The 27813-nt window shown below is 42.3% G+C and overlaps 1 protein-coding gene across 1 annotated transcript in view; it reads left to right on the forward strand.

The window, feature by feature from the left end:
* Positions 1-27813, forward strand: part of NCAM1 (neural cell adhesion molecule 1) — a gene marked incomplete at its 5' end in the record, with an annotated part of 47838 nt that overhangs the window by 8274 nt on the left and 11751 nt on the right. Inside the window, 11 exons of the mRNA XM_010086700.1 lie at positions 7241-7391; positions 7931-8115; positions 8472-8568; positions 9329-9499; positions 10252-10383; positions 11657-11671; positions 14211-14246; positions 15819-15860; positions 19744-19746; positions 25575-25699; positions 27385-27565. Coding sequence (XP_010085002.1) covers positions 7241-7391; positions 7931-8115; positions 8472-8568; positions 9329-9499; positions 10252-10383; positions 11657-11671; positions 14211-14246; positions 15819-15860; positions 19744-19746; positions 25575-25699; positions 27385-27565 — 1138 coding nt within the window. The remainder of the gene's footprint in view (positions 1-7240; positions 7392-7930; positions 8116-8471; positions 8569-9328; positions 9500-10251; positions 10384-11656; positions 11672-14210; positions 14247-15818; positions 15861-19743; positions 19747-25574; positions 25700-27384; positions 27566-27813) is intronic.

Below are 27813 nucleotides of genomic sequence, written 5' to 3' on the forward strand. Positions count from 1 at the left end.
CAGTCTGATGTGTGGGCAAGAGGCAGGAGGTGCTATAGCGCCGAACACCGAGGTTGGCCACGTCACAACTATTTCAACATTCCCACGCTTCCCTGAGAGACCTCTTGATATCCTAGTATTCCTAGCAAAAAGTTTCTCCTCTCTATGCCTATGCCTACATAATGTGGCACCGCTTGGACAAACAATCTTTTGCTTTGAGAATCGTCTGCAAAGGTAAGTGGTTGTGACTGTGCTCTAGCAAAATCAGGTGATTGGCAACTGTATACCAACACAGATGAGCAGACCAAACTTCCAGATAGTGGCATGGTGGAAGCTCCTTCTTACTAGTAAGCTGGCAGCTTGCATTCTTCTGCCTTTGGTAACGCAGGAATATGCCACCTAGGAGAAACTTTTGAGATTCCTGTTTATTACTACTGCAGAACATAGCAAGAACTTAACAGTCCTGGAAGGTCGTCAACATGATGATTTGAAATGGTTTGGCTTTATCTTCCCTCAAGTATTTATTCCTCATTGGAGGGAGGAGGAATGCTTTCTCTGTGAATGATCCCAGATGCAAAGCTGATCAAGGCAGTATGCCATCATCCTCATCACCTTCAGGATGTTTCATGCCCTTTTAAGAGACGTGTTTCTTCTGTTGCTCTAGCAGAATACTAACTGGGATTCAGTAAATATAGTTTGGACCTGTTGGGTGTTGGTGTGTAGAAGTTTTACAATTTTAGTGCAGACTTGAGTGTGTTTCTGGTCAGATTTTTGGATGAGGCAATCGCTAACTACTCTTCCACACAATTTCACGAGCCAGTTGTGGAGACAGTCCTAGGTTTCTTACCCAGCGGTACAGCTCAGTGTGTGAGGACTGAGAGGGGTAATAGGTGATGCTTTTCTGCAGTCCTGGTTACACCTTGGCAGAGCTGGCAGTGGGTGAGCTGTGGCATGGGAGCTCACTCCGTACTGCTGTCTGGCCTCTCACGGTAGCTATCGAGACCTGCATCTTGTGACCATTTCCTCTATGGCAAGTGAAAAATACAGTGAACATTTTCTCACTGGAATGATGGAATCAAAGAACAGAGGAAGAGATCAGCTCTGGTATTCTTTCTCTTTTATCCTAATTACAGTTTAACATGTATAGTGTTATCAGGCCTTTTCCACCAAGGCTGTCCCACGAGGTTCCCTGTTGCTAAAGCAGGAAAATGCAGAAGGCTTGACTTCTGAATGGATCAGAGTTTGAGAGGCCCCTTCAGCAGGTGACTGCTTGCCTGAATAACAGAATTTTTTTTGCTCATCACTCTGACAGGTGAATTACATGGCTGCATTGTACTACCCTGAGAACAGTGCAACACATCCTTCCGCTTATTTTCTGGCTTACTGTTACTGACCGGGAGTTTCTGTCAGCTCTATGTTGTTGGCAGCTAAAGCAAATATATCTATGTGCAAGGCAGCTCCCTGGCTAGTCTGGCTTTCTCAGGTACAGAGAATGACTGGTACATCAAAAAGGGATTATGCTGGATTACTACGGTTGCCTGTGCAGCTTTGCAGGAACTTCTGCACAACAGGATATATACACACATTAAAAAATGATGAGATGATGGGAATGCCCTAGCCCATGCAGGTGTTGGTGAGCTTCTCTTCAGCTGGCTTCACTTCAGGCCTCTAATTACAAGCAAATAACTTGCTTTTATCAAAGATATTCTAAAATGAGTCTGTCTGTACCACATATTAATGCTTAGGTCTCACAGTGTTCACTAGAAGCGCTGTGGAAACAATACTGTGTGTTTTATTCTCATTTCTTAAGCTTTCATCTCCATTTCTGTAATGTCACTCTTGTGTATGCTGTTACATCCACGTCAGCAATGCTTGTACCTCACAGTCAGTGATGCTGTCATGGTTGTGATATTAGCAGGTGATTTTTGACTCCTGTGCTGAAATGGATCCAGTTGCAATTGAAGTAGAGAACAAGAGAGAAGTATTTGAAAGATAAATTAAAGGGGAAAACCAGAACCCAGCAACTTTGGTCTTTTTGGACCACAGTGAATATAATTGACACTGTTGGTGGCTTTCTCTGAATGGGAAATGTATGTTTATTGGTAAGGTTTGTGCATGTTTCACTGATGCCTGCTGTTTCGCCATCCCAAGCCCAGTAAGGATTGGGTGTGCACATCCCTAAGCGTAATGAGCTGGACATGATCAGCTGGAGGTACAAGGTTCTCCCTTGCTCTCTCCTCTTCAGGGGGGTCATACTGCTTCATTGCTCTGCAGCTCAAGGTCTCCCACTCCTGGCACAGAATGCATGTGAAAACATGTACAAATGCACGATCACATTAACAATGTGAGTATTCATGTTAATCAGTGTGTGCAGGTGGCTAACAAACCAGTATTAGAAAATCCGTTCCATAGCTATCTTTGCAGCTTAGTGACCTAGGTCATCAGAATCCCTTCCCCAGAACGCTGGGAACAGGTTTCTAGAAACGGTGAGATACGACAAGAGAAATAGTCACTTGATATGTAAAAACAGAAGCAGTCTTTAGCCTTTGCTTAATCATTTTAAGACCAATTAATAGGATATTAAATTTTGAATGCAAATCTAAATTGAGATTATATTGGCAAATGGCAATTGTGATCACCCCACACACATGAGATATACAGCTTGGAGCCTGCATGTGCACAGAACACAATGTGGCGCGTACACTATGATACCTGAAAGCAACCTTTGATAAACTTTTATTGCTTTTTTTCTGTTGTTGTTGTGTTCTATATCTGTTCTCTCCAGGCTTCGTGGACCCGGCCCGAGAAACAAGAGGTATAAGATTACCAGACCTTTAGCAAACTTTTTAGTTTTTTGGGTTTGGTTTTTTTAAGCGTTACAGATTAACAGATCTCTAGTCCAGTAACCATGCCAACTAAACCAGCATTAGTAATATGAACAAATTAAATACCAATACATAAAAGAAACCGCTTATAGAATTAGAAGTTGCTTGGCACGTAGCAATGCATTTTTAGATGAGCAAACTGGCTGTGTTGGGAGTAATTCTGGTTGTCACTTAAAAAAAAGATAATTACAAACAAAAGCAAATGTAAAATCTGACAAATACTGCTTTCACCGTTTTCTTTTATGCTACCAGTGTGAATCACATCTCTCTTCTAGATTTTTAAGAATTGGTAACTCTGTATTCTTGGAAAGTATTTTTTTTTTCCAAAGATAGCCTCTTTTGCTCCATCCAACTCATCTGTTTGCTCTTGGTATTCCTTATGTTTGACCTTTTCTTCAAGGACATGCATCATGTTCCATTTCAGAATGGAACTGCATCATGTTCCATTTCAAAATCAATGCAAATAAATCTTTCACAACTTATATTTCTCTAGAAAATGCTCCAAATTGCTAAATTATTATTTGTCTTTGAATTGCAGGGGTCAGTGAGGGGGTGTGGGATAATGCAGTAACTCAGTTTGGTGCAAATGTGGTTTGTTGCTGGTTTATTTCACAGTCAGTGCTGTATTTTAAAAACAATAATAATGACTTACCTTTACATGCACCTGATTTGTAGCGTTCCTGCTTCAAAATGGACCAGAAAGTTATATTTCCAAGCAAATAATAGAGGTCAGGTAGAGAACAAAATAGCTATCAGAACTGGGTGACTCGTAGTTATATTTTTAGGATCAGCTTTGTGGATGCTCTGGGTATCCTGAATTCTTTTTTATTTTTAAGCCGTCTTAAACCATAGAGACTGGTGTGGCCTAAACAGAGTGAACCTCTAACTTGTTGCTTTGTTTTGCCTTTGTTTCCTATGGGGCTTACTTCGGAATAATCTGTTGGAATAGATTAGTTCTGGCAAGTGAAGGCATCAGATATTTGGACCAGTTTGCATTGAAGAATTTGGAATTTGAGTAGTTGCATCTCTTCAGGCCTCATGTTAATTTGTATTACACTTGTCTCCATCTGGCCCCCTTTCCAATATTTTCACTGTATTCTCTGTCTCAAGCTTTTTATTAATATGAGCACTAATACTATTAAACTTGCTGTCTCTAGGTTTCTTACTCCATCTGTGTCTTAAATTATCTAAGTGGGGTTCTGTGAAAATGTTGTTGAAGCCTGTTGTTTCAGCTTGTGTAGACGTATCTTTAAAATAGTTAGCATGGGCTCTTTGAGCAGTGTATCGCAGCAGCAGGGAGTTCAGGTCTCAGGAAGCTGAGTGAATGCTTGGCTTTAAGTGTTTTACTAATGGATCAGCTAGTTTAAAGTAAGGACGTCTCTATGAGCTGAGCTTCAGTCATAGCAGCATATATGGGTGTTAAATCTTGCTTTCCTTGCTTTGGAGGCACAATTGCAGTTGGGTGCTTCTTCCTCTAAACCACAGTCAGCTCTGTTTCACAGTCCATAATGTCTCAGTTCACCATTCTGGTCCTGCATATAGTGGAGAATTGTTGAAAGTCATATTAGCAGCATATGCTAACAAAAAAACCCCACGTTATCACCAACAGATGCTAAAAATCTCAGTTACAAGCAAAATTGCACCTCAGTTACACCACAAACTGGTGTGATGCCTTTCTGGTAAGTGGGAATGATTAGGAACATTAAGAGCTGCAGATGAGGTCTGGTTAGTGCGGTGCAAGCCCAGAGCGAGGAGAGACCGCTCATCTTCCTTCACTGGAACTTGTGGCTGTGGTCAGGATTTCAGGGTGCTGTTTTGTGATGATGTCCACTGCGTAGAAAGCGGGTAAGGAGAAGACGTGACTGTGTGAAATTAAGTCATGGATGCTTGTTTGTGAAAGGACTGAAAAATCCAAAAGGTGGAGGGAAGGGGAGTAAATGCATTTCCTGCTTGTCTCTCCTCTTCTCCTTTGGCACTGAAGTATTGAAATCTAGGCCAGATTTGTACACAGTGACTACATGCCACATGGCATTGTCAGAATTTAGAGAAAAACACCTGCGTGTATCTCAGGATAAGTTGTAGTAATCAGCTGGATGTATAGAGAGCCGTCATACCCTTTCCTATAGAGTGGCTGTTGCTATGGCATGAGTTATTGCCTGTGTCACTTAGGTTGTCTCCCCATTACTATGAAGCATTTTCTTATCCAAAGTCCTCAAACTCAGAGGCTAGGTAAACGGATTCCAAGTGTCTACATCTGGCTCACAAGTTTCTACCTGTCCCATGTCTCTTACCCAGGAATCGTTAGCATCTGATGACCTGAAATATGAATAAAGAAAACTAGCATCATGCTCTCTTGGGTAGACAATTTTCTCTTTTTTGGAGTATTTTCCCTGATCTTTCTTTTTCTTTACTTGTACCTTTTGCATTGAGAAGCAGAGCTTCATCTTCAGAATCGGTTGCATTACCTGTAAAGTTATCATTTTACCATGACTGCCTAGCATCCTTTTGTTTGTATTAGATCTTGACAAAGCAGGGAAAAGGCAGGTGACACTGGATGTGAAATTGCCTTTGCCTTTGATCATGTGCTCGTATTTTGCCGTGTTTATACTCTTGCCTGTTGATGGGGTCATAGAGACAAGTATTTAGAATATTCACCCAACTCATGAGCTAAAAGAAGCTGAGAGCCTCTGCAGATATGGAGTCTTTGACATTTATGGATCCTGCTGCAATGGTTTCAGAAGCGAGCTGGGTTTTCGAGTCAAATCACAAGTCAGACAAAAGGATAACAATATAGTCAGCTAGTGAAGAAAGGTGAAAGCGGAATTTCATTGTCTAAGATACCACAGTGGGCTAATGTCATGTTAAGGGTTTGTTCCCTGGTTCTAGGAAATGGACACAACGCCACGTGTACATGAAATAAAGAACTGTTCCCAGCAGCACAAGAGACCAAGCACAGAAGGAGTGGAGTTTGTAGCTTGTGGCATTGGTCAGGGATTGCAGTAGACCTGCATGCGGAGTAGAAGAGAGAAGAAAAAATACATATAATTGTTTTTGTCACACAAGGATACTGGTTTTGTTTGTGTGAAATTTGACTAGCTCAAACGAACTAATATTCAGAACTAACAGAGGTAATAATGTTTACTTGTAGAAACTTTATCAATCTCTGAGATTGAGATCACTAGCTCAGAACAAAGGCTTCAGGCCCGGGGGATCTGACCACTCAAGATACCAGAGGTGTACTTTGTGCTACAGCTCAGTGAATTTGGCCATTTAATGTTGTCAGGGTTTTTACTCATAATCTCAGTATTTGTCCTGTGTCTTCCAAGAAAATTAATGTTCTTGGAGCACTATTTGCATTAAGTGTTGCAGGCTGCAGCAGCAGGCACAGCCATGAGGGTACCTCGTTTGTTCACTTGTTCTTGTGCCATTTTGGAAACTAGATGAGGCATTGGTGCTTTAAAGCTTCCAAGCTAAAGCATGAGCACCGAGAGCTTGCACAAGCATCAGGGTGGAGGGAAGAGTCCATGGCTTTATGCAATTCATGTATTAAGAGAGCACTTGTGCTTTGATCATAAATTGGAGAGAAAAAAAAAACAAGTGATGTGGGATGGGATTGCTAGGTGGCTGCAATCCTTTTGAGCAGATCATAGCCTAGATTTTACATTTCCTGTCTCTCTGTCGTTGACATTCCCCACACTTTCTTGCGTGTGGGAGCAATTTCTCTACACTGGCTTAGAACCAGTGTAGATTGCTGTAGAATTTTCACAAGACCTTGAAGCAGGGTTGTCTCTAGAAGGGTCACTAGTTTTCTTGCCTTGTTCGCTGTACCTTGCTCTCTTCAGTGCCGTGTTCAGTGGAAGTTCTGAGCTTTCATTTGGCCTGATTGAGCTCTGAGGTCTGGATCTGTCCGTTTCAAGGACATTGAAATAAAATGAGTATCAGTGAGAGAAGAAGGCCTGAATTCTCTGAGTGGAAACCGAGTAGCCATTGGGGAGGTCTTCTACAAGAGTATGCTGGAAAAAAATTTTAACCAGACTTGAATCTCTACAATTCTCATTCTGGGAAGAAACTTGATTTTATCTAGCTGTAGTCAGACACATAGTAGCATCTGATACTTTGGTCCTTCATTTCATTTTTTTCCCTTCTCCTGAGCACTTTGAGTCACTGCAGTTGGCCCTGTGTGACAAAGAAATTTCTTGTTGCTTTTGGAAATGCCTCTCTGTGACCGTGATTTCACCTGGCCTCAGGTGATGGCTTCTGAAGTACTGAGCACTGGAGGGTTGGGGTGAGGCATAGACTTGCATTTGTTCCCATCCCTTTAGTCTGCACCGCGGGCTCAGAGCTCAGCCTCTAACTCTCTTTTCCTTTCCTGCCAGACCCTGGATGGGCGCATCGTAGTACGTAGCCATGCCCGGGTGTCGTCCCTGACTCTCAAAGAAATTCAGTATACAGATGCCGGAGAATATGTATGCACAGCCAGCAACACCATTGGGCAGGACTCCCAAGCCATGTACCTTGAAGTGCAGTGTAAGAAGTGGAGGATGGGGTGGGGAGGATGTTCATGTGTTTAGAGGGGGGACTGTTTTCCTTTCCTTATCCTGCGATGAGACTGAGGCATGTCCAGCTAGGGAAATGTGTGTTTTTGGTTAGAGGGCATGGGAGGTGACGCGGTCATACATGCAAATGTTTGCTCTGGCTGTTTCCAGCCTTTTGTGCCTTGGGAAGTCTGCAGGCCGTGAATCTGCTGCAGTCCCATTTGTTAGGTGCATCAGGGTTCTTCGCTAGGAGAACTTCCTGGGATGTGCTTCCCTAGATGCTGTCTGCTCTTCCTCCCACACTGTGTCAGGAGCAGCCTTTGGGACTGAGTAGGTTTCCACCGTAAGTCCTTCATCGAAAGACACCACCCATCCCCTCAGATAGGAAGTGGGAACTGTCTTCTCATATTAGATTCCCTTCCCCATATTAAAGTGGACCCCAGGCAAGGGATGCTTAAAGTGAGGCTGACTGGGCTACTTTAGGAGATTTTCTGGCTCAAATTGCCTTCACAAATGTGCCTGTTTTTTCAGATGCCCCCAAGCTTCAGGGCCCTGTGGCTGTCTATACCTGGGAAGGGAATCAAGTGAACATCACCTGTGAGGTATTTGCGTATCCCAGTGCTGTCATCTCCTGGTTCCGGGATGGGCAGCTGCTTCCCAGCTCAAACTACAGCAACATCAAGATCTACAACACTCCATCAGCAAGCTACCTGGAGGTGAGGAAAAGCAAAGAGAGGAGAAGATACATGCAGCTGTGAAGGCTCAGTGCTATCAAATAATTTATGCTCCTGATGTTGAAGGAGTTGAGTCTTTTGTCAGGGCACACTGTTGGTAGACAAGGAGTTGTGTGGTGTTTCTGGCACATAAGTGCTAAGAAAATCAGGTGAAAGAAGACATCACTCCCTCCTTGCCTTTGACTGGCTGCCCACTGCAGTTCTCACCTCTGTGGATGGCCCTCGGAGTGTTAGCACGTGTACTTTATTGTGGCTTCTCTCCCCAGCAAAATGCAGAGTGCCTTCACAGAGTGAAAAGGGTTTTCTGATATGGGCACGAGCCTTCATTCTTTCCACAGGTGACACCAGACTCTGAAAATGACTTTGGGAACTACAACTGCACTGCTGTGAACCGCATTGGCCAGGAGTCCTCAGAGTTCATCCTTGTGCAGGCAGGTGAGCATCCCAGGCAGGGTGATAAGGAACCTTGAGCTGAGGTGCCAGAGTGATCGTTCTTTTCTAGTTTGTGTTGGTGGGGTAGCAGGAGAGCCAGCTTCTGCTTTCAGAGAGATTGTTCATAGATTTTTGCATTGGGACAGGTTGTAGATAACAAGATCCTCAGTATCTCTATTTCCTTGTTTCTAAGGGTTGTGTTCTTTTCTGCGCCTCCCGTACACTGTGACAGAGCTGTGATCTTTGACTTCTGACAGCAATTGCATATGTGCATGTGCATGTACATGTACTTATCTAAATCAGCAAAATATCCCTAATAGTACAGGCAGTGCAAGATAGAAACCTCAGCACTGTGTACCAACCAAAGAGGCCCAGTGTTCGACTGCGTGGCAGGCTGGAAGGGCCTCTGGTGTCCTCTCAGGGCTGCCATTAGGAATGGTCAAGCGATGCATTGGAGTGCCCTGGGGAAGAGACTGGAGGGACAGAACAGCATCAGGGGTGCTCTTGCTCTTCTGCCCTGGTTGTTCTATTTTGAAGAAGGTACTGCAAGTCTCCAGCTGCTTAGAGGAGAGACAAAATGAAGGTCCACATTCTTATAACAGCCTTTCCCTCCCGAGGAGAGCCTCAGGCCTACCCTTCTCCTATCCTTTGTGAAGCCATGACGAGGGTGTGTTTGATATTCCCAGTTGTCTGTTTTCTTTGCAACTGGAGCTTGTTTCCCACTGTCTCCTGTATCACTGGTTGTTTTCCCTTCCTTCTTTAGATACTCCATCCTCTCCTTCCATTGACAGAGTGGAGCCGTATTCCAGTACTGCCCAAGTGGAGTTTGATGAGCCTGAAGCTACCGGCGGGGTGCCCATCCTCAAGTATAAAGCGGAGTGGAGGGCACTGGGCGAGGGAGAATGGCATTCGAGGTTGTATGATGCAAAAGAAGGTAGGATGATAAAACAAGATGTTGCCTCCCCTGCCTGCATCTCAAAAGACTTTATTTCCTTTACAGGAAAGCCAAAGTGGAGAGTTCCATAGGTTTGCAATTTCAGCTCCTATATTAAGGCTCCAGACAAGCTGAATCTTCCACTGCCAGTCCTGGCTGGAACTGAAATGGTTTTAGGTCCTCACTGGAGTGATGTGATCATAGCTAGAGTCAGGTTTCTTCTTCTCATTTCTCCCTTTTTGTCTGTGCAGGAACAATAGACCTTATTTCTTCATATCACGATGACCCTACAGCAGCTTCTTTCCATCTCTTACATTATGTCTGACCTCCTTATAGATTGTTAAAGGAGAGAGATGGGTTTCTCTCCTGGTAAAGGCTTTGCTTTCAGTTGGACCATGCAGCCCAACAAATAAGCAGTTCTAGGTGGTATGTCTACTACAGTCAGAGCCCCACATGACAGTGGTGTTGAAGAGGATTATTCAGGGAGCTCCTTGGCACAGGCCAAGGGCTGATGCCCTCTGGTGTCTATCACGAACCCCACTACATCCCCTCTAGAGAGGCTGTGGCAATACACCTCTCTAATCAGCTGTTTGGCACAGGTGGTAGCTCTGACCTTTCTGTTTGCACTGTTTGTGAGGCTGGGCCCAGAAGAGGGCTCTGTTACATGGGCTGAGCGTTGCAAAAGTATACGATGGCATTTATTGTTAAAGCCTGAGCCTTTCTTTGCTTTTCCTCTCTTGTTTCTGCAACAGCAAATGTGGAGGGCATGATCACTATCACTGGCCTGAAGCCTGAAACCACCTACTCTGTGAGACTGTCTGCAGTCAATGGCAAGGGCGTGGGTGAGATTAGCCTGCCATCAGACTTCAAGACACAACCAGTTCGTAAGTAGAACGGAGACCTCCCTCTGCTTTTCTGGTTCTCTTTCCTTGCGTCTTTCCAGGGAATCTCTGCCATGCATGGATGACACCTTCTCTTGCAGACCTTGCGGCACCCTCTGGTTTTGTTGTGCTTTTTGATTGTAGTGAATCTCACTACTAATTAAAAATCTTCAGTGAGGGTACGAGGCAGAAGAACTATTTCATTTACACTAGTTTGTGCCCTGAGTTACTAGTATAAACTTTGTGTTGCCAAAGAGAAGGAGCTATGCAATGGAGAGTTTTAATAAGAAAAAGCAGCGAGTTGAGAAAGGGCGTTGGTCATAGATAACGTCATGTCATTGTCACAAGGCAGGTTTTATTTGCAAATCAGAAGTTAAGAGGTTCAGCATAGGACTGGCCATCAACTGTGGAAGGAGAGGGAGGGAAGAGGATTTCTCTTTTCTACGAATCACTTGCTTTAAGATGCCCATGCAGCGCATAAGGTCATTTTCACAGCCTCTCGTCTGCTTTAGTTGGGTAATCTTCTCTCCGATGGCAGGATGCTCTGCTGCAGCCTAATGCTTTCCTTCCTGTTTCAACCAGGAACAAAAGAGGCAAGCGTTAAAAACCAGAGAGTTATTCAAGACAGGATGGACACTAAAAGGAAAAGAAAAAGTGTACAGTGGGTAGAGGAGGTGTGACAAAAGCAGGCAGGGGAGAGGTGGTTTCTCATCCTTGTACACAGCCTCATCCAAGTATTAGAATCTGTATTCAACTGCCCACAACCCCTGGGGTTCTTCTTCCCATTCCCCTTGCATTTAGATCGACAGCCTATTCTTCTTCTTCTTCCCACCATTGCACCCGTACTTGTGTACCTATTTCATAGCTCTTCTGAAACCTCTGTGCAGAACCTTCTCCTGAATTTGGAGCTAGCAATATTCTTAGCCCACGTATGTGCATGCTTTGAGGACCTGTGAGCTCTGCATGGTCTTGATTTTGTCTGACAGCATCTGCCTCACTAGAATTGCTGAGCAGTATGGGACAGTACACGTCTTGTTGCTTGGAAGTCCCAGGCCCTGTGCAGTAAGCCAGCCCTCACAACTAATGTCCGCTCTGTTGTGATAACTCCTGTAACCTACTCCACTCCCTAGGGTTGGATTCGAGACAGCTGGTGGTATTTTGATTTTCCAGCTCTGTGTTCTCTATCTCCTCTTCTCACCACTTGTACAAATTTTTTTTTGTCTATTTCTGTCTTTTTTTGTTTTTGGTCTGTGTTTCATCCATGGAAAAACAGCAGGCATCCCTCACTCACGTAAGTGCCTCTCTGCATTTCTTTCACTCTCTTTTTATGTTCCTAGAGTGTTCCTCTAACATCCATGACATTAGCTTTTAATCTAGTACCTTTTTCCTCTCAAGATGTTTAGAAATGAAGTAACTGGTACTGTCTATTTCCTAACAAGACTGACACTAGAATAGTCATCCTGCTATGGGTGATACTGCACTTTTTAGAACAGAATTAGGGGTTAACATATTTGTCTTTACTCTAAAGCATGCAATTCAAATATTTAACTTAGTGAGTGTCTAATAATAATAGTTAGCTTGTTGATTACAGTGGAGTAGCGGAAGGCTGCATGCTTACGAATCGATTAAAAGTTTTCAAATTTTAATGAAATGTAGATAATTCGGGGAGGGGAAAAAAAAAACAGGAGAAAATTTTAGCTCAATGGCAGATCTGGTTTAGACCAATTAAGACCCAAACAGAAATTGTTAATATCGTCACAATTTTGAAAGCAAAAACTTCACAAAAAAAAAATCACATTTTTTGTCTCTTCTCACTAATACTTTTTACTGTTATTAGTCTTTGGACAGTCTTCCAGCACTTGTATAGATTATACATTCAAGTAAACAAACCTCGTACTAAATAAAAAATGCATGTTTCCCCCTTCCCAATGCAAAATGAGTTAGAGAGATTTGATGACTGTGTTTAATTGTCAGTTGGGTTCAGTGAAACATTGTATGCTCCATAGCTCTCGGCCTTTCAAATCAGAGTTAATCAATGGCAGCTAAAAGAAACCTCTTTATCTAAGTGACCATTGTTCTGTTTATTAGAGTATGTGTCCTTGTGGTGAACTGGTGTTATTCCCAAGATTGCATGGGTGAGCTTTATAAAGCTGCTGTCGCATTCTTTGAGATTTCTGAAGCTGAAGTAAAAAAAAAAGTTTTTTTTTTTTAAACCGTAATTACAGGATTTGAGTCATGCTTGTGCTATTTTTCCTTAAAGATTGTATTATATGAAAGCTTGAACTTGGTGGGCCACAAACAGGATGAATGGATTGGTAGTCAAGATGGATGAATGAATGGACAGATGGATAGACAGAATTGCAAATTGCAGTAGTTAGAGTCAACTGGGGAGACCTGTTACCAGAGCACATGTACAGTCCATTGCCTAAAATTGTTTGGAGCCTGTTAATTTCTGTAGAAGTAATATGTCCCCTTATATGAAGTTAATCATGGTTTGTATTATAACTATCAGGCAAATCATTTGGTAGGCCCTTCCAAATTGGGCGTAGTCAACAATACACAAGGGAGATGAGGGCTTAGTTTTCAGTCTCTGTGCAAATCAGTACCACAGGAAAAGGGAAAAGATCCAATTAAGAAGAGAGGAAAAAGAACATTAAAAGCTTTGTTTCAGCCACATCAACAGATCTGTCTGCCAAACCTCATGTTCATCACTTGGGGACAGGTATGTGGCTTTGAAGAACATTAATTCACTCTTGTAGTAGAGTTTTTTACTTTTTTTTTTTAATGTGGCAATCAGCTATCAATCAGTCTGTAGTCCCTAACTCTGCTCCCTTGCAGTTACATTTCTGTTTTCCTTCTTTGTGGGCTATAACCTTTTTTTTTTCATTTACAAATTAAATTCTGTTGACGCACATTTATGCCTTGCAGCTGTGATCCTTCTGAGCATTTGGTTCTCTAATCCTTTCTCTGCTCTCTGGGGTTCTCAAAGCCCATCTCAGATCATGAACTGGGTTGCAATGGTGAAGAGATTGTTGGCACAACAGAAATGCCTTTTTTCCATCTGTGCTGGAATTCCAGTCACACAGTGTTACCTGTTTGTGGACAAAGTCAACATTAGGAAAAAGCTGGATGTCCCCTAGTCTGGTGTGACTTGAAGATCACAGAAATGTTTCAGAAATTTTACAGGAAAGAATATAAAACCTGTGTTTTGACACCAGCCAAGGCTTTATTTTCAGACTAGCCAAAGCAACGAGTTTTCTTTTTTTGCTGGTTTTCTCCATTTCTTTTTTCTTGTAAACCTGAAGACAGCCAAAGGCTGCGCACAGACCTTGTGAACGGTTTCTTTTTGAGCCCCAGCTGTTTCTTGTGTGTTAAAACTACGAGAGTGTTAGTTTTTTTGATATTAAAATATCTTAACGTCAAAAAACCCAAAACAACACTAAAATAATCTCCGAATTCTACCAGGTCCTAAGCTGGCAACAGGATAGTTGGTAATGGTCTTCACCAAACAGTGGTCATGCAGGCTGTGTTTTGCTGCCCTGTGCACAGTTCTGGCCAGTATCTCTACTGGCCTTAAATGGCATTGGTTTGAAATTCTGGGAACACTGGTGAATAGTGATGCGTGTTCAGCGATGAGAAAGTTGGTTTAAAGCAAGAACTCAGAGGATCCAAAATGCAGGTCTGGCAAAGCGCACTTACTTTGCTTGTGCTCCATGTTCAGAAAAGCTTGGTCTGATGAAATCTTGACAATTTGTTTTTTATTTTTCCATCTTTTGGCAGTATTTAACAGGAACCCACTCCCCTCCTCACTTTCCTTTCTCTTTCTTTAGCAAGTACTGCTGCACCCACCTCCTGTTTAGCAGAGAGTAAGTATGGTAGAAGAGGCTGCTGGTTTTGTTCCAGTTTGCTCTGCATGTATCTCCTCATTGAGTGTGGTGCAGTCTGCCTAACATCCTTGAGTGTTTTCCTGCTTTTTTTGTATATATATTTTCTTTTTTTCCCCCCCGAGTGAAAACTGAATCTTCAGGTAGAGGAACTACAGATAAGCATAAGTTTGTTTTCCAGGACAGAGAAAAGCCACAGACAGCTCCCAGGTATGCTGAACTCATGGAGGGAGAGAAGATATCAAAAGAGATGTAGGGTGAAACCCTGCCCATGTGAAAGCAGATGTCACTGGCCTTTGCCATTAAGACTTCTGATCAGTTTATCTTCCATTCTTGGTGATGTCTTATGGGATATGCGCAGCTTTTGTGGTGTGAAGCTGAATTTCCTGAAATAACTTAGCACAGCAAATAAAGAGTTAAGTTTCTCAGCTAAACAGAGTGGAGCTTGTGCTTCCCAAAGCCTGTTACTAAGACACCTTCTGGAGCTGTAGAGGAAAGCTCGTTCCTTTATATTCTGCTTCATCTTTTTTTTTTAAAAAAATTTGCATAATCATATTTAGGCTGCAAACAGCACAAGGATCTATTCTGTTCTCCCCTCACACCAGCAGCACTGATATCACCATAAGAGGAGAAAGGATTCATAGAATTCTAGAATATTTAATGTTGGAAGGGACACATAAGCATCATTGAGTCCAACTCCCTCCTCCTCGCCAGACTACCTAAAACGAAATCATATGACTAAGAGCATCATCCAGATGCTCCTTGATCTCTGACAGGCTTGGTGCCATGACCACTGCCCTGGGGAGCCTGTTCCAGCGACTGACCACCCTCTTGGTAAAGAACCTTTTCCTCATGTCCAATCTGAATTTCCCCTGATGCAGCTTCCTTCCGTTTCCTTGTGTCCTGTTGCTGGTCACCAGAGAGAGGAGATCAGCACCTTCCCCTCCCCTGCCCCCCTTGAGGAACCTGTAGTAAGGTCACCCCTCAGCCTTCTCTTCTCCAAGCTGAACAAGCCAAGTGACCTCAGATGCTCATCATAAGTCTTGAGACCTTTCACTATCTTGGTCACCCTCCTTGGAGCACACTCTAATAGCTTGATGTCCTTATATTGAGGTTTCCCAAACTGCATGCAGTGAACCTAGGCTGCTATTTGGGCCAGAAGTAGGCAAAAATGCTGTAGTTGTCTCAGCAACTGGATCCAGAGCTTCAAAACTCTTCAGGATGAAAAAGCATCAGCAGGGACCCTTAGAGCCGTAGCTTGCTGCAGGAACCACGCAGTGTGGGCTGGCTTCCCTGTCACCTGGAGGAGCCAGCATCTGGCAGCACATCTGTCCCTGTGGAGTGAGGCTGGAAAACAGCAGCAGCAGCTGAGCACAATTTTTTGCAGCCTCTTTGGGTGATACACATCTGTCATAAGGACTCAGTATCATTCTCTGCTCCCCTCATTAGACCTCTTCACTTTCCTCTCTGTCACCCCTGCCCTTGCCTCTTATAACTTATTTACATGGTATGCTTCACCTTGATCTGTCCTCTCTATCCTTCGTGTTTCCATAGCAACTCAGCCTCTTGCTGAATCCGAAAGCTCAGAGCCGCCAAGTGAGTAGATGGGAACTGCTCCCCTTTGGTCCAGAGTGCTATTTGTTATGCTGCAGCCCTTCTGTGAAGGGAACTGAAGTGCTATACCGCATTATTTTGGTGTCTGTTAACCAACAATCTGGCATCAAAGTGTTGTGTGAGCATGTAGCTGTTACAAACCCAGCATGATACCAGTCTTCCTCTTCTTCCTGGCATCCTACCAAGCATGTGGTAAAAAATGGAAATACAAGATTTAGAAGGAACACGGAGAGGCAGAAAGAAGGGAAAGAAAGAAATTTAAGTAATCATTTCCAAAAGGAATCTTTTCCTTCCACGTTTTTCATTAGTGATTTTATTGTTAAATGTGCCTTCCAAAAGGGACGTGGACTAAATAATCTTTTTCTACCCTGCTTTGCTTTATTTTCTGTGAATTTAGGGAGATACAGTTGATATTACAACTGTGGGTGTTGAAAGAAGATGCAGATGAGGAGGCAGAATATCTTACAGGAGAGAGGACTGGGGGGAGAGGGACCATTGCCCCGTCTCACCGCTGATGCCCTTCCTGCATTAAACAAGGCTTTATAAGAAGTCTGTGTCTGAAAGAGGAATTGGGTTCAGATTCCCTCAGTTCTTGCTGCTTAGACAGTATTCCTAGAGTTAGATAGATTCCCTCAGCATCTTGTTGGTTAGATGGCCATTCCTAGTGAGACTGAGTCAGGTAAGCATGTGCTCCCGTGCTGGATCTGAGTAGCCTAAGGAAAAATAGCTAAAATGTGCAGTAGTGATTTGTACATAGAAGAACCCTTCTGAACTGTCTGGATTAGCCTGGCTGTTAAGAGTTCAGTGACACACCTTCCTGCTATGAGTGGACATATCAAATGTGTGATTTTAATCCCTACTTGTAGGAGACTTATAGCCAATCACATGCCAAGAAGAAAGCCAAGCAAATATTTGCAACACTGTCCTGGAAGATGAAGAAAAACATTTAAGGAAGAAATAGGTTTACGTGGTGCATATGTGTGTTTTGAATAACTAATCAATTCTACAAAGCCAAATGGTTTTCTTTTGATTTGCATTTTAAAAAGTATGTGTTTCTGTGAATATGCTCCTTAAGATAAAGGCCTGTGTGTTTACCTGTAGTGGGTTAGAAATGGTTCATCACTTCTAAACAGAAAATACTAAAAGCATGACGTGTGTGATTATTTGGAGGTTTGAGACAGAGGGAGAGGATAGTACAGCTAGTCTAGAACTGTCAAAGGAATTAAAAAAAAAATTACTGTATTTATGACTGGCACATTCCAAGGTCTTACTCTTTGCATGAAATAACTTTTTTTTTTTTTTTCCTGCCAGTGACCATGATGAACACTTTCCTTCCTGCAGTATTTTTCATGCCAAACCATAATTCCTGATGCATCTGAAGTCATAGTGGTTCTGTTTTGCTGAAGAGAACTTCTAATTTGAATCAGACTCGGAGGGTGGGGTGGAGAGGGCGAAGGGCAGGTGACAACCAGCGGTCTGCTAATAATATTTTATTTCTTTGGAGGCAGAGTCCCCATTATGGCCGTTCACATGTGGGGCTAGGAGATAGCTTCAACTTGTGAGAGAAAAATGTTGTGTTAATGTTTTGCAGAACGTTCTTTGTTCCTTAAGACCTTTGTTCCAGGTCTTTTTACCCAGGAAAGATACTAAGAGCTAGTTTGGGGGTTTTTTTTGTTTTGGTTTGGGGTTTTTTTTCTTTTTTTTTTTTTTTTTTTTTTTTTTTTTTTTTTGCTTTGGGGGTGTGTGTGTGTTGAAGGAAGGGGTTTTCAGGTGTTTTTTTTTAAGTGTAGAAGTTTCCATTTTCACCTACATTGAAGTTCAGGCTCTTATACTGAACAGAAGCAGATCTGAGCTCTCACTGCTTCATTGTCGTTTGTGTACGTAGTCAATTTATGCAAATAGTAGACACATTTGTTTTGTATGCTAAGTTCTTCTGCAGTATGTGAATATGCTACATTCAACAACATAAAAGGGCATTGGAGCAAGGCAGTTGCTCTTATAGTTTTTCATCATTTAATTATTGATGGTGCTGCTGAATGATCTTGTGTATTACGCCAACCTAACCTCAGTGGTTAGAGAGATGAAACCAGGAGCAATTAGAAATCAAGAGCTGCTACGTAGCATCATGAAGTCAGGAAAATGAACAATGGATTTAATGGAAACCTAATGAAGGTGAAGAGAGTTTCTCCACTGACTCTAGTGAGTTTTTCTCTTTATGTGATCAGTAACATATGGGAAATATCCCTAGTCATGTAAGAGTTTTAGGAACATGTATCTACTTGACTTCTACCCATGACAACAGGATGAATTTCAAGGTTTTAAGCTGAAGACAGTATTTTCAAATGTCTTCTGTGTCTTGGAAGCCTCATCCACAGTCGTATTCGGTTATATATATATATATATATGCTGCTAATTTTGCCCTTGATCTTTAACTAAAGCTTTCTCTCAGGAGGAACCTCTCTCAAAGGTAACCTCTCTTGCCTGTTTTTAAATCTCATATTCAGCTTACTGGGGATTTGGAAATATGTTTCCTCATGAGCAGAAGACACTGAATGCCATTCCAGGCAATCTCACAGTAACTCTTAAATCAGCTCTCTTCATGAGGCAGCTGCTTGAGTTCCATGAGTCTATGTTTGTAACTAGAGATGGTGGATTGAAAGCTTAGATCTAACAAATTGATTTTACATTTTGTGCCATCAGTTCTTTTCCCAGTAATGATATGCCCTTCATCTTGTCAGATACAAGCACCCAAAAGAATTAAGGGTTTAATTCTCTTTACACCAAATTAATAGGGAAGGAGCAGAGCACTGTGAAGTAGCTTCATTAAGAAGAAACAGAGGAGCGATCATGAAGAATTCAAGTTGTAAAGTAGGTAGTAATTTAGGAAGAAGAACAGAGCATGGAGTTAGCAGTGTCCTCTGGTGCAACAACTGATTTTTTTTTCCCCCCCCTTTCTCCTGTCATGCAGCCTGCACACCTTTTCATCTCTTTCAGCAGTAGCTGTCTTCCTCGTGCCATCTTTGTAATTAATATCCAGTGCAGAGCACATCATTCCTCTCCTCGTTGACACAAAAACCCCTCGCACACATGAAACCATCAGTGTAATTCATTGTGCCGTGCCTCATGCCATTCCTTTAATCTTCAGGCTGAATGTGTTGCGCAGAGCTTGTGCACTTTGAGTGATAAGTGTCAGTCCGACCAAATTCTGGTTGCAGCTCTTTGATCAACACCTCTGTCCTTGGAAATGTACCCATCTCAGAGGTTTTTCTCTTTTTCAGTTGTTATTGTTGCTATTTAGGAAGACATTTGTTTCTGCAGAGGGGAGAATACATCACTAGGAAAAGCCAAGAATTGTCTTCACTGGACTGCGTGGGCTGTGATTTTGACCATTTCACCTCTGCTGCCTGGGCTGTTTCTGAATAACAATGTATTCCCTTTTTCTTTCCAACAGTCTTGTGGATTCCTTCAGCTGCCCAAGTTCTGGTGCACACTCTACAATAATTTGTTTCTTCTTTGACTTGGTATTAATAAGCAGCAATGCGGCTGTGCCTAACACTCACAAGGTCATAACTCGGTGCTTTCTATGGTTTTTCTACGGTATTCTTGTGTTTCCAGGTGATTTTGCTGTCTCCCCAGTGTTTCTGATATATAGTGGCTAATTTAATTTTGTTTCTATTTTATTTAGTCTGTAATTCTGTTGTTGATTTTTTTCCCTTGCTCATTGTTTACATCAGTTTTTTAATTTTTTTGTATTTTCCATGTGACCTCCTCCACTTTCCTTTCAACCAATCATGTGCGTGCGTATCATGTGACTTTGTCATGTGGCTTGCATGGTGCTGATGATGTCGTCCACGCTGGTGAACAGAAGGTAAAATACTTTGTTCTGATTGGTTGCCTAGATTTGGGGTGAGGATTCCCCTCTGGTCTGTGACCAGGGATCTCCAAATTCCATCACTCCAAAATCCTTTTACGAGCTTTTTGGAGAAGTTGCTCACCACTGTCTGCATGTGAAGAACCCAACTGCAGTTTTCCACACTGAGCTTGAAAAAACTTGGAGGGGGAAAAAAAAAAACAAAAACAAGACAAAAAACCACGTGGCTCAGTCATTTGCTTCTTTCACGATCAGAATCCAATAGTCAGCATCCTAAGAAGGTTCTAAAACCATGCCAGAGTGGCATTACCACCAACGGCAAAAATCCTTTTGCCTTTCAGGGTACCCGTGTGCCAACTACAGACTGCTAGATGATGGGAGATTGTGGGTAAGATGCTCAGATAATGTAAACACATCTCCTGCTGCTTTAGCAACATTTTGACCCTATACAGAATACATTTCTATAGATATTTATACACACACATCCACACTAGACATATTTAGTAGCCTATCACAAGAATCTGAAATTCCCTGTCTCTGAAATTTAGTTATTGGTAAGCATGTCACATTATGATTTAAATATAGCTAGAGAAGTAGGGAACTATGTTTTTATAAAGTAGTGTTTATAGGCACACACAGAGTACATGATGGGAGCTTGGCACAATTTGCATCAGAAGTGCTATTGCACCTTTCTTGCCAGAGCACCTCATTCCTCCCACACAGTACCTCAGAGCCTGGCAAGGGATTTCATCTGAGCTCATTTCCCAGCAACAGTGACAGTAGCTGGTGATCTCCATGAAATCAAGAAGCAAATGATTGATCCTTGCAGCTTACGGAGATGAAATCAGTCTCCAAGTAAAGTGTGTGACAGTGAAAACAATTTCTGCAACACTGTGATTTTTACAACTTCACGTAATGCTCTGCATAATCTAAAGAGGGGGAGGGAGGGAAACTCCTGCTTTTCTGCTTCCACAACTAAACAAATAATTTTGAAAACCAGGAAGCAATTGGCTTTTTTTCCAATCTATGAATTCTGCAATCACCTTATTGTCTTGTACCACCACCAGGAAAGGATTTAGGCTGGAGTTTGCCAGAAAACAAAACTAACACCAGTAACCTTCCCACATGACTGCATGCATGGAAGCAGCCCCTCGTCCCCTAGTCTCCTCCCTCTCTGGTCAAAATCCAGGAGGATTGAAGACTGGGTTGTCTCGTTTTTGCATGTTCTTCTGGTTTTGTTCCTTATTTTTGATTGTTGATGTTTGCTTCTCGTGTGTGCATTCTGAAGACTCCCTGCCTATTCTTTCTCACCTGTATTTATCACTTGTGGAGACTTTCCATGGGTATGGCTGATGTTTGTTTCAAATTGTGACACTTTAGGTAACAATCTAGTCCTATTTACATGATGGTCAAAGATTGCAGAAATCAGCTGCTTCCTTGTTCATGTGTTGCAGAAAGTACCACAGATTGCAGTTGTATTCTCTACGCACAGCAAGGATGCAGGATCTTTCTTCGGTGCCTGGTTTGTTTTTTGTATGCAGCTCTTTGTGGTTATAAAGATACAGAAAGAAGAGTTAATGGAAAGAAAAAGTAAATCCCCAGAGCCACAGAAGATGTGAGAGCAGGGCTATCAAATTCACATCTTGTCATTTCTGGGCAATGGCGCCTTTGGAAGAAGCTTCATAGAGCGCATGAGTTGCCTTTCAAAATACAGGACTTCATAAGCTCTCTTGAATTCAGCTCCAGGGAAGGTTTGCTCAAAAATAGTTCAATTTGCAAGAAGCAGGCAGTGTGCCATGCACATCTATTAGCTCTTCTCATAGGTAAAGCACCTGTTTGGTTTACGTTTTTCCTTTGCTGAAGGAAAAGGCTGATGTTTAAATTGGTGGAAGTGGTCAAGTTCTAACAAAGTCTGTGGGGTGGCTGAAACCTGGAGACTTTACATCTTTGAGCAAAATCCATCCTATTTCTCAAGGACACTAAAGGATATGGGTGAAAAATTAAGTTACATGTCTTCTGTCCTCCAGGAGGTCCCACTTGGTTTATTTGATCCCCTTGCTGCTGGGCTGAACAAGGTGCCATCTGGCTCAGACATAATCTCGCACCATTGTTGCACCATAGAGTGAAAGCATAAGATCCTGCATCCTTCCTTCTGCAGTAGAGTGAATTCTAAGCAGATAGGTGTCTGTAAAATGATTATACAGAGGAAGGCCAGCATGCCTGGAGCTGTCTGCTCTCAAGAAGCTAAGTAGCAGCATCACAAGGGGGATTCTTTAAGGATCCCATGTTTTATGGGTGGAATAGGCAGATTTCTGCAAATGTCCAGTCAGCTCAGTGTAAATGGGAGATCCCCAGGCATGTAGCACACCTTTGTAATGCACTTTTGTTTTTCAGCCCCCATCCTGTGGGGAGGATGCATGTTCTGTGAGCATGAGTTTCTTCTCTAACCTTTTCTCTTCAGCTACTGACACTTTGACTTATTATAGGGATGCTGATCCTGCTGGACTAAACTTTTCCCACTAAACTTCTTCCTTTGTTTGAAACTACACACTAACCCATTTTTAATTTTACAGCCCTGTATCTGAATTACATCTGGTGCTTAAGATTAAATGCCATGTATTTATGGAGAGAAAACTAAAGTATTCCTCACCAGGGCTTGCACTGCTATACCTGTGGGGTTTCAGCTGTTAAGAGCGGTCCATATTCTCCTATTTGAAGAGAATGTTTCTCAGAGCAAAGTGCATTTAAACTATCAGGGAAGGAAGGAATTGTGAGCTAGAAACTAGACAATTCCGTTAATCACTGGAATGGCTGTGTATAAGGTACTTCTATTTCTATGGATCACCTGCTTCAAACAGCACTAGATGTCCATGCAAGGGCAGCTCCGTGGTCACCTTGAGAGCGTTACCTTTGTGTTTTCAATGTACAGTCACTGAGAAGCCTGTCACAATACAGCTCCTGAGTGTCCAGGTTGTATCATGGGAGTTTTGCAGTGGGGATACAGGCAGAGGCAAGGATTTGGAAAAGTATAACGTAGGAAAAAGGAGCATTCCCTCTTTACATCTTGAAGAGAAGTTACTGTGTTGTGAAACACAAATGTATGTGTATCACATCAAAGAGCTCTGTGTACCCATGGATCGTAATTACCTTCTTGGAACAGCTGGTATGTTAGACAGAGCACGTGTCAGCCTGCAAGAAAATCAAATTCATCTTCAATTACTGCTTCAGTCGAGGTCTTGCAGTTTTCTCACTGATGTTTCACCAAAAAAAAAGGGCTCAAATTCTGTCTTTGAGGGGGGAGGTGAATGGGAGGGGTTTCAGATGACTTCTGAAGATCAGCTTTGAAAGATATTGAGAGGCGAACATTTCTCTGGCCAGTCAGAATTGCATGTGCTTTCCATTAGTAGCTGAATACAAATCCAGACAGAACACATTTAGAACTGAGAATGTTTTGGGGGTTGAAAGAAGCTCCTGTAAATTTCCATGACCGATGTTATCTTTCAAAGTTGATCTTAATACAACTACTGTCTAATTATTTCCTTTCACTTTTAGTATAATGCAACTGAACTAAGTCTTTTAAAATTTTTATTCTTGGCAACAGCTTTTAAAAAGTCACAAATGTTACTTCAGTGTCCTGGTTGTGTTCTTCTTTGGTTACGTTCAGGCTTTCAAGTTGCACATGTCACAGTTTCAGAGTTTTGGAATTGTTCCCTTTGGGATATATTCAGTATTGGATCATCTTTTAATTGTATTTCACCACACTTTGGTGTTTCTGTGAGCATGTGTTCAGGAAAGCCCATTGTCCAAACCACAAGCGGCACTGCAAGTAAAGACGGAGGTGCTTTAGCAGAACTGTAGGTCACTTCGAGCTTGAATGGCAAATTGTGTGCTCAGCATTTGCAAACCTGTGCAAATATTTGGGGCTGCAAACATTTGGGAAGCGTATTTAAATTCAAGGTGCACAGCAAAACACAGGATGTGTGTTGTCTGTTGTGTTCTCTGAATATCCATTTCCTGTAGTCAGCTCTAAATGAACTATTCACCACTCGGGTGAATATTGAAATACTTCCAAGATGCATAAAATATGTATAACTGTGGTTAAACAGAGGTGTAGGAATTTTTTGCTTTTTAAAATAACATAAAATGCCTGTAAGAATTAGGATCCTGTAATGAGACCAGCCAGCAGAGTGTAATTAATCTCAGGAGTTTGCTAGAATTGCCAACTGCAGCTCACTTGTAAGTTTTAACTTACAAATCATGGCACTGTTGGTTTTGCTCAAATTACCTGTAAAGAAATTGGGCAGAATAGCTTCCAGAGAAAAGCAGCTAAAATGGTCAAAAGTCTTAAGAAACGTTAAAGCCCAGAATTCATGGCTTAGGCACTGGGACTACATCACGGAGCTGATACTAAAGCAGTCAGTAAGTACTGTAAGATGACTTAGTAGGTTTCAGCAAGATTTATGATAAATTTTGTCAGCTCTTACTGAATTTGACTCTTGGGACATTTCAGGGCTGTAGAAATAATAACTCCAACTCCAATCTCAGATGAGCATTGGCATAGAGGAAGCTAAGCCTTTCTTGCCTTTATGTAAAATGGAGGGAAGCAAGCATAAGTCAGCAGCATCTGAGCATCTTGTGGTCTATGTCACCTTTGAAAAGAGAGACCAGTGCTCTTTTATCATTTAAGTTCTTTTGCTAATTTGGTAATTATGCTGTTGGGGACAGGGGGTTGTTCAGTTGATGGGTTTCTTGTTCCACAAAAAACAAATAAATAGGTAATAATGTCTCTTGCATAGTAAATTCACAGGCTGGCAGAGCACTTGGAAAACAAGGGATCCCTGGGGTAATAGGAAAGCAGAAGGAGAAAGCTGTCTCTTGAGCAATTTGCAGCAGTATTTCTGAAGGCAGGGGCGGGGTAGGGAGGGGGGATGTAAATATGTAGTTGGCCAGTTTGTGGATTTGACTTTTATTAGGAGAGATGTTATAGTAAAGATGAAGAGGGAAGTACTTGAGCTGGGATTGGGGAACCATCCTGTGCAGATTGTTGTGCGGGTTATGGAGGAATTGGCTAGAAAAAGCAGTTGTAGAGGGACTGGTGTGAACGTGTGGCTGTAAATCAGTGTGCCCTGCAGAGGCAAATGACATTTCAGTTTTTTGCTGGTGTCAGGGGTGCAAACTGGGAAATGATAGCTTTTTCCTTTAAAAATGGTGATTACAGAAGAGTGGAGGGGTCTAGTTCTCTCCAGCCTGTATTCATTGCTATTAGTTATACCTGTGCAAGCCGAGTGACAAGATGCGCTGTTGTGAGTCAGTACCATTTCTTCCACGGTTATTTAAGCAAGCACACCAGTGAGTCTCTGGTCCAGCAACTATAAAACCTAAACAACATTCAAAGTGCAAACACAGCTCTTTATGACAACCATAATGTTCCTTTTCAATGATGCTCTTTACATTTGTGTTTCCCAGGAGCAGCCTGCCTGTTTGCCACATACCCTATCTTGATGTTTTCCAGGTGTTTCACAACAAAAATAGCAAGGAACTGGTCATTGTGCTAGGATATTCCTGGGGAAGGACTTTTTCACTTAGCCTCTCACTCCTGAGACACATGAAAGTGGTAGCTTGTATTAGTGAAAGCAATCTACCAAATGCAAGAAATACTTGGGTCTTGCAAATATCTGTACCCTAGACACACAGTGTCCTCTGTTGCAGTCAGAGTGAGGCTGATACCCTGGCAGCTGAGTGTAATGCAGTATTTTCCTGATTTTGAAGGGCTTTTTCCCTAATGAGTTTTTCTACAATTAAACATAAATCCACCCTTGTTTCAGGGGAACCCAGCGCACCCAAACTGGAAGGTCAGATGGGAGAAGATGGAAACTCCATTAAAGTGAATGTTATCAAGCAGGATGATGGTGGCTCCCCAATTAGACATTACCTGATCAAATACAAAGCTGTAAGTATGACTGATGCTCAAGCCTGATTTGTGTTCAGCCTGTTCGGTACTCAGGCTTCACTATGGAGGCAGACACCTCTGAAGCTAAGATCTTGTATAAGACATGACATGCACAGAAGCAACATACAAAATCTTTGTCTCGTTTTTCTTTCCTTTCACTGTATGAAGGATTTTTTCTCCATGCTGTTTTCTGTAGAACTGTGAGTGTATGGTAATTACCCTCACTTAGTGTTATTTAATTTCATTTCATATATTTCTGAGATGGGATCGCCAGCCACAACTGAAATAGCTGGGGACCAGAGGTTCATAGTGTAGAGCATTGCTGGTCATTACAACTGCGATATTTCATTCAGTAACAGGTGTATCAGTACCAAATAATTCTGCAGATTATTGAATAAGACATTCGATGTAGTCAGTATAGGCACAGATAAAGTGAGAGATGCTATTGGAAGAAGTTCCCCTTTAGGCTTAACTTAATCAGCTCTCATTGTAGATTACCTAGGATTGTGAAATAGATTATTCTCTGAGCAAAACAGCAGCTAGTGTTGTTGTAAGCTGAACGTGGCCCTTGTTTCGTGTTAGGTGGTATTTGATGGTTTTTTCCTACAATGGGAAAATAGAAACAGAACACAATAACATCCTGTCACAGAGATTAAGCACATCCTGGAGGAATAGGACCTTGAGAAGAGGGTCAGTGAGAATATGAAGTTCTTCAGGGCAACAGAAAGAATTGCCAGAAGTTATTGAAGCTTTTTTTCTATTGTCTGTACACTTTCTCAGTTTTAATACACCTGGGGGCAGCTCAGCTGTACCAGTGTGCTTGAGATGAAATATGGAAGCTTTCCAGCTATGAAGAAAGCAGGATGCTTTCTCAGTGACTGAGTCTGGCGGATGTGGTGCCAAACTAATTCTGTATTGGCTGATAGTAATATTTTCTTTGTATGCTACAAATGAACAATTCTTAAAGTCAGTTTGCAGAGCAAACTTTGCACTGCAGTCTAGAAATCCCAAGTGTGTTCATTACCACCATCATTTTGTGCATTTTAGGTTACTTAGAGCTTCTTAGAATGGGGAGAATCATGGGAATGTCAAAAGGACAATCTAGTATCACAGAACCATAAATTCCAGCAGAGAAGGAAGAGTCTGTTAGCACACTCGAGTCCCAGCAAACTGCCCAAGACTGTCTTGAGGTACCTTGGCAGTGGGTTTTTCAGATTCATCTGGGTGAAATGTTGTACGTCTGGATTCCCTGGAACTGGAGTAGGAATTATCCACCTTTTCAAATCTCTCTTAACCATTGCAGAATAGAATGGTAGTGGTAGGTTAGGCCAGACCCATGTTAAGAGGTAAATCTCTGTCTCTCAGATGATTTGACATACTAAGACATAACAGAACACTCTTCAAGTGCTTTGCAGGGCAGAGACGTACAGAAGTTGGAGCTTTTCCCCTCTGAAATTGAAGTAGTCTAGTAATGTGGCAAAGATGAGAGGAAGAACTGAGGGGTTTTCTTCAGTTGTGGTAAGAGATAGAGCCAACAGCATCCCTGAATTAGCTGAGGAGCGTGTGCTTGTGTAGAAACCTCTCCACTTTTCCATTTGTTAGCCATTACTGCATTCTCAAAGCTGGCTACTAATGTTGTGCTGTGTGTGTTTTGCATCCCTGACCGTCATTTCGCTGCTCTGCAGAAGCATTCCTCAGAGTGGAAACCAGAGATCAGACTTCCGTCTGGCAGCGACCACGTCATGCTCAAGTCCCTGGACTGGAATGCGGAGTATGAGGTTTATGTGATAGCTGAAAACCAGCAGGGGAAGTCCAAACCAGCTCACTATGCTTTCCGAACTTCTGCTCAGCCTACTGTCATCCCAGGTACAGCAGTCATAAGCTTTCCCATTGTTTTCTGCTTCCAATTAATGCAACAGTGCTGCATCCTTTAATGTGCCTGAGTAACCCTGACAACTTGCTTGCTTAAAGCCATTATCGCAATTGGTTACCCATCCAAAGCTTAGTTTTTACCATGTACATACCTGTACTGTAGTCCACATTACAGTATGTACAGTATGTACTGTTAGGAATGCTACATGACAAATCCTTGTCTGACTGTTTATGGGGAATTT

Source organism: Pterocles gutturalis, unplaced genomic scaffold (genome assembly GCF_000699245.1).
Source record: "Pterocles gutturalis isolate BGI_N339 unplaced genomic scaffold, ASM69924v1 scaffold11011, whole genome shotgun sequence".
NCBI lineage: Eukaryota > Metazoa > Chordata > Aves > Pterocliformes > Pteroclidae > Pterocles > Pterocles gutturalis.